The 7,324-nt window shown below is 49.6% G+C and overlaps 1 protein-coding gene across 1 annotated transcript; it reads left to right on the plus strand.

Annotated features, from left to right (window-relative positions):
- The first annotated feature begins 534 nt into the window (after window positions 1-534).
- Window positions 535-5,137, plus strand: cyp7a1 (cytochrome P450, family 7, subfamily A, polypeptide 1). The gene is made up of 8 exons (XM_074689128.1): window positions 535-617; window positions 1,936-2,176; window positions 2,282-2,491; window positions 2,588-2,782; window positions 2,870-3,069; window positions 4,345-4,475; window positions 4,568-4,746; window positions 4,835-5,137. Exons 1-8 carry the CDS (start codon window positions 535-537, stop codon window positions 5,135-5,137), a joined length of 1,542 nt encoding a protein of 513 aa, XP_074545229.1.
- Window positions 5,138-7,324: the final 2,187 nt, after the last annotated feature.

A 7,324-nucleotide genomic window follows, 5' to 3' on the forward strand; every position in this document is an offset into this window, starting at 1 on the left:
GGAGCCTCTGGTGTTTGTGGGGACTTTGAGGGGCCCCTGGTGTTTGTGGGAACTTTGAGGGGTCTCTGTTGTAGCAGCTGGTCTTTTGTGCCCCCCTCCTCCTCTTACTCAGCACATGCAGGAACATGTGTATCATGTGTGTGAAATAACGCGGGTCCTGATGCTCACCTGGTTGCTCATTAATCCAGGATTCATCTTCTGGCTGTTTGAGAGATCACTGATGACATCACACCTGTCCTGATAACCCCGCCTCTGGACCCGCCTCCAGCATCGGGCAGGTATAAAAACCTGCTGAACACAACCTGTCATTGATCAGACAGCGGGCTCAAACACACACACGCCCATCTACACGCACTTACACACACAGGTTACTGTCTGCAACTTTAGTGCACACACTCTTCTCTGCAGGACTGAGCTCCAGGTGGGCTCTGTGTGGACCTTTGCTTTCAGCTCCCTGTGGTGTTGGATCTTCTTCTTCTCATTATCATCATCATCGTCATCATCATCATCATTGTCATCGTTGTCAGTCTCACTATGATCCTCAGCATTGCTCTGATCTGGGCTGTCCTTGTCGGTTTCTGCTGCCTGCTATGGCTGGCTGTGGGGATACGGCGCAGGTAAGACCTCAGGTTAAGGATGCTGAGATGTCCTTGTGGAGTGTACCTCTAGTGTGTACCTGTGGCGTGTCTGTGGTGTACCGGGCGACCTGTTGTTTTTGTGGACAAGCCTCTCAGCAAGTGTGATGTGTGCTGGCCTCTGATGTAACCCGACGATGACTGACAGGAGTATGTAGGCAGCGTGTGCTATTAAAACAAAAGCCATTGTGAAAGTGAGGAAACTGGTTGGGTTTGTTGTTGAGTCACTTTGCTGTGTTGACAGAGAGGAGTGTGGTGTGACCTGAGAGGAGCTGAGAGCTGCTGCTTTCTTCATCTGTCAGAAGCTTTAATGCAGAAACACGAGTTCTCATGGAGAGTTAGGGTTAGGTAAAGGCTCCACTCTAAACATGCAGGGTTAGGGTAAGGAATCACTTAAGTCTACTCATTAAGCATGTAGGGTTAGGGCTCATTATAGACTCAACTCTAAACATGTAGGGTTAGGGTAAGGAATCACTTAAGACTACTCATTAAGCATGTAGGGTTAGGGCTCATTATAGACTCAACTCTAAACATGTAGGGTTAGGGTTAGGGTTAATTATAGTCTACACCCAAAGAGTGTAAGGTCAGGGTATGGAGTTATTATACTTTCCACTTAAAGTGTGTAAGTTTAGGCTTCATTAAAGCCCACACTTTAAGCGTGTAGGATTAGGGTTCAGTAAAGGGTTCATTAAAGTCTCCGCTCAGTTAAGTCCACACTATTAGCATGCAGGTTGAGGGTTCTGTTAGGGTTTGATTAAGTCTCCACTTAAAGCTTGTGATGATGACACTGAGACTGCATTTCATGGGCAACTGGCGTGATGTGTCTCTCTGATGTTGGGCTCTGCTGAAACCTTTTAAACATCTTTGAATGATTGAATGAGTCATTAACAACAGAAACAGGTGCAGCAACAACAACAGTTTATCTGTAAGTGTGTCATAAAGTCCAACACCAGGTCCTGGACAGAAAAGGGATCTGACCACAGGCTACCAAGGTCGCCCTTTCAGACACATCAAAAGGATCTTTTCAGACATTTATAACTACATGAGGAACCTTTAGAAAGCCTCTGAGTCAGTGGATCAAATACCAACAGGGAGCTGGTGTCAGGGTCAGAATGTGGGTGAATTAAAGGAGCTGAATGTCAGTCAGCAGGAGCTGAGGTCTGGAGGGCTCAGTCATCCATGTGTCAGAGAGTGAACCTCATACCACCTGTTCTGTCTGACAGGACCAGCCTTGGTCCCTGCCTCAGGCTCTGATTCTGCTTGGTGCTCACTGTCCTCTTTCTCCTCTCCACCTCTTTAGGCAGCCCGGTGAGCCGGCCGTGGAGAACGGCTTCATCCCGTACCTGGGCTGTGCTCTGCAGTTTGGAGCCAACCCTCTTCAGTTCCTGCGCAGCCGCCAGAACAAATACGGACACATCTTCACCTGCAAGATCGCCGGCCAGTACATCCACTTCCTGTGCGATCCCTTCTCCTACCACTCAGTCATCCGACAGGGCCGACACCTGGACTGGAGGAAGTTCCACTTCGCCACGTCAGTCAAGGTCTGTTTTAGAGTCGGATTGCTGTTTGTTATATCAGAGGAGATCTTTTCAGGTCACAGGTGAGTCCATCAGGGGTCCTGAACCTGCTCTTTTTTCTCTCTGCAGGCATTTGGACATGAGAGCTTTGACCCTAGGCACGGTCACACCACGGAGAACCTCCACCAGACCTTCCTGAAGACCCTGCAGGGGGAGGCTCTGCCGTCCCTCATAGAGTCCATGATGGGCCATCTGCAGGACGTGATGCTGAAGTCAGACACGCTGAGTCCCAGCAAGGAGCACTGGGAGGTGGACGGCATCTTCGCTTTCTGCTATAAGGTCAGTGAAAACCACCTCCCTGTGGAGCCTGACCCCTGTGGAGCCCAATGCCCCCCTTTGACCCAGCAGTCTCACAGGTGTGTTTGTGTCCTGCAGGTGATGTTCGAGTCTGGATACCTGACCCTGTTTGGGAAGGAGTTTGGAGATGATAAGTGCCAGGCCCGGCAGGAGGCTCAGAAAGCCCTGGTGCTCAACGCTTTGGAAAACTTCAAAGAGTTTGACAAGATCTTCCCGGCGTTGGTAGCCGGTCTGCCCATCCACGTCTTTAAGAGCGCCTACAGTGCCAGAGAGGTCAGCATGGGGGGTCCACACTGCAGACGGACTGAAACATAGATGCTGCTTTGCCCTTCTATTGAAACCTTTTTCTTAAACTTGTAGAACCTGGCAAAGACCATGCACGCCGACAACCTGTCCAAGAGGGAGAACATGTCTGATCTGATCTCCATGAGGATGATCCTGAATGACTCTCTGTCCACCTTTAATGACCTGAGCAAGGCCAGGACCCATGTGGCTCTGCTGTGGGCCTCACAGGCCAACACACTGCCGGCCACCTTCTGGAGCCTCTTCTACATGATCAGGTGAGTCCTCTTCCTCTGTGGCCTCTGAAGGAAGAGAAACCACCACATGCTGTTTGTCAGGCTGGCTGTCACTGAGTGTTGTTGGCTGTCTCACTGAGCGGTCCTCCTCCCGCTCAGGATAATTATCAGGGATTACAGCTCTTTGTTCAGGGACTGCCTGCAGCCTGGGTGGAGGTCTGAGTCCAGTGATGTAAATAAATCTAAATATAAACACATGATATCTTCAACACATGTGACCAGTTTAACCAGCTGCTCTGACTCAGAGAGAGACAGGCAGGGTGTTTGTGTGCAGCCAGCAAGAGCAGCCATCCTCCATCTGATCCTACTCAGCCTGATCCTCCTCATTCTGATCCTCCTCAGTCTGATCCTCCTCAGCCTGATCCTCCTCAGTCTGATCCTCCTCAGCCTGATCCTCCTCAGTCTGATCCTCCTCAGCCTGATCCTCCTCAGTCTGATCCTCCTCTATCTGATCCTCCTCAGCCTGATCCTCCTCAGTCTGATCCTCCCCAGCCTGATCATCCTCAGCCGTATCCTCCTCAGTCTGATCTTCCTCATCCGTATCCTCCTCAGTCTAGTCCTCCTCAGTCTCGTCCTCCTCAGCCTGATCCTCCTCAGTCTGATCCTCCTCTATCTGATCCTCCTCAGCCTGATCCTCCTCAGTCTGATCCTCCTCATTCTGATCCTCCTCATTCTGATCCTCCTCATTCTTATCCTCCTCAGTCTGGTCCTCCTCAGTCTGATCCTCCTCAGCCTGATCCTCCTCAGTCTAGTCCTCCTCAGTCTGGTCCTCCTCAGTCTGGTCCTCCTCAGTCTGATCCCCCTAAGTCTTTTCCACTAACTTCCTGTGCCCTGTGTGCTGTGGAGCTGGAGCCGTTACATCACGGTGCTTCTTGTTGTCAGTTGACTGTTACACACTGAGACCCCGTCAGGTCAGATCCATCAGATATGTTGGGCTCACTGTGATGTAACAGGTCTGGCATGAGGAGGTCACAGCTGGACCCAGGTCTTCCTCCTGGAAACCTCCTGGCACTGAGAATGAGTTACCCTCCTGATGCTGTGTCAGACAGAGTCACACCAAACCCGGTTTAAGAAACCTGTCCTGGCTGTAGGGGGACGGATTCAGCTGGCTTTGGTCTGACCTGTTTGATGCAGTGAACCTGAGACTCAGATGGACTGATGCTTCACAGCAGAACTGGGCCTTTGCTCTAGATGGGTCTGTGGTTATTGGCAGCAGGAAGAGATGTAGGTCTAACGTGCTCCTGTGTCTGCTCCCAGGAGTCCAGATGCTATGAAAGCAGCTCGTGAGGAGGTGAAGAAGGTTCTGGAGGCTGCAGGTCTGACAGCAGACCCCAACAACCCCACCCTGAACCTGGGCAGGGAGCAGCTGGACGACATGCCTGTATTGGGTAAGCTAATGTGCACACCCTGCAGACTGAAGCTCCAAAAGTCCTGGTCCTGGTCCGTGGGTAAAGTCCGGTTCTTGCTCCCCTCTTCACAGACAGCATCATAAAGGAGGCCATGCGTCTCTCCAGCGCCTCCATGAATGTGCGGATAGCCAAAGAGGACTTCCTGCTCCACCTGGACAACCAGGAAGCTTATCGTATAAGAAAAGATGATGTCATCGCCCTCTACCCCCCCATGCTGCACTTTGACCCGGAGATCTACGAGGATCCACATGTAAGGGCCTGCAGGTCAGACATTTGATCAGTGAGAGGAAGTCTTCGTCTGGTGTAAACTCATCTTCCTTCCTCTTCTTCCTCTGCAGGAGTACAAGTTTGACCGCTTCCTGGATGAGCAGGGTCAAGAGAAGACCACCTTCCACCGCAATGGCCGGCGCTTGCGGTACTTCTACATGCCGTTTGGCTCGGGGGTCACAAAATGTCCGGGCCGGTTCTTCGCTGTGTATGAGATCAAGCAGTTCCTGACCCTGGTGCTGAGCTACTTCGACATGGAGCTGCTGGACCCCGCCATCAGAGTCCCCCCTCTGGACCAGTCCCGAGCCGGTCTGGGGATCCTGCAGCCCACATATGATGTGGACTTTAAGTACAGGCTGAAATCCAGCCTGTGAACTGTGACTGACGGTCCTGATGTACATAGTGTAAATGTGACGGAGAGTAGAGCGCTGCATGTAAATAGACCCAAGGAGGGTGCTTTAATTTGCTACAGAAGAACATGAGCTCCTTTTGTGTGTGTGTGTGTGTGTGTGTGTGTGTGTGTGTGTGTGTGTGTGTGTGTGTGTGTGTGTGTGTGTGTGTGTGTGTGTGTGTGTGTGTGTGTGTGTGTGTGCGTGTGTGTGCGTGCTACAACCCTCTCATCAACATGAAGCTGCTTTGGCACACAGAGCACAGGATGCATGTGGTCCCTGTGATCCTCAACAGACACAGACACAGCACAGCATGCTCTGATCTGGACCAGACCCCTGACCCTGATCTTCATCAGTAGAGGCCTCATAAACAGCCTCACTGCACGGAGTAACTCTAGTATTAATGTTTTAATCATATAGACAGTGATGAGTATCTGTGTATTTGTGTGTGTGTGTGTGTGTGTGTGTGTGTGTGTGTGTGTGTGTGTGTGTGTGTGTGTGTGTGTGTGTGTGTGTGTGTTTGTGTGTGTGTGTGTGTGTGTGTGTGTGTGTGTGTGTGTGTGTGTGTGTGAGAGAGAGAGAGAGAGAGAGAGAGAGAGAGAAAGAGAGAGAGCTCTCTACCCTTTATTCCCTGAAAATCTGAAACTTTTCCACTAAATGTACACCCCACATGTGTTAGTGTGTGTGTGTGTTTGTGTTGTACAAAGAGATAATAAATCGATGTATTTGTACTCCTGTCTGAGCGTCATGTTCTGGTGTCCACACGTGTTTCACAAACAGCAGATTCCAGTGGACTCTGGCTCTCCTGACAGGAGCTGGATCGAAGTCGAAGGTGATACTCTGACAGCTGTCCTCTACCTCTGCTGATACAGGCCTCCAAAGAAAGCTGAGGCTTCTTTTGTTTGTTCATGTAAAACTTGGCATCACTCAGTGACCTCTTTCAGGCCTGCAGTACAGAGTTTGACTGAGAACAGGGACAGAAAACAAGAGAGGAGAGGGGTGAAGAAAGTCTTAATAAAGATGTCTTTTAGTAAGACAGTCAGTGAATGGTTTATTTACTGAACGTTATAAATAGAATAGAATAGAATAGAATAGAAAATACTTTATTTATCCCCGAGGGGAACTTCAGGAGTCACAGCAGCAATCAAGAAAACAAAAGTAAGAAAGTGTAAAGAAAGTGCAAAAAGGTCCACAAGAAAATTGCTGATGACATCCTGTCCACCTCTCTCCAGCCCAGCCAGTCTCCACCTCCACAGGGTCCAGGACTGAGCTTCTTCAGCAGTCTGTTCAGTCTCTGTCTCCTGGATCCTGTCTGCTCACAGCAGGCGAAACTCCTCCAATGTTGTGTCGGCGTCCGATGTCAGCTCCATCAGACACGTCAATGAACATCACGATGCCACTCTGCCCTCCGGCAGCCCCTCTGCTGCTGGGTCAGCACGGCTAGCTCGTCCATCCAACCAGAGATAGATCCCACGTTCCCAACAACGATGGATGGAAGGACAGGTCCACGTCGTCACCTCCCAGCTCACACCTGAGAACCAGCACGTTGTCCTTACCTCCTCCTCCTCACCTTGACGGAAATCATCAAACCTTACACAAGTTAGCATTGACATGCTACAGGCTGCTAACAGCTAATTTCGCATGTAAACAATGCAGCCATGGTTACATGTAGGATCTCCAGACAAACACAGGAGAAAAATAGAAAAAATATCGCAGAAGCCACAAAAAGTTTGGTGTCCATGACCAACAATGAGCCATACAAAGTAATGATCCACTCCAAATACAAAGATGACGAAAAAGAGACGAAAAAATTACAAGAAACGGACAAAGAAGAGAGAGCTACTGTAACAGGCAGCTACTTGGGCAGTGCCTAGCAACGAAAGTAATAAACATAACATAACATAAACACAAACATAACATAAACGATATTAATAAACAAAATGTTTGGGGAAATGGTTGTTATAGCAGCTTTCAATTTGTAAACTGTATCTTTATTCCACTAAACTCTCAGTACATTGGTTTATTAACCACCACTGGCTGTCCTCAGTCTGGTCACTAGCAGAGCTAAACGTTGGTCATGTTTTAGCGCATTAAATTCTGATTCACAGGCAGAGCTGAGGAGAGTACCGAACGACTCAGCCAACCAATCACAATGAACTGACTCTATTGGTT

This window comes from Halichoeres trimaculatus, unplaced genomic scaffold (assembly GCF_033239565.1).
Source record: "Halichoeres trimaculatus isolate MK-OKI-2021-1 unplaced genomic scaffold, fHalTri1.1 fHalTri1_scaffold_15, whole genome shotgun sequence".
Lineage (NCBI taxonomy): Eukaryota > Metazoa > Chordata > Actinopteri > Labriformes > Labridae > Halichoeres > Halichoeres trimaculatus.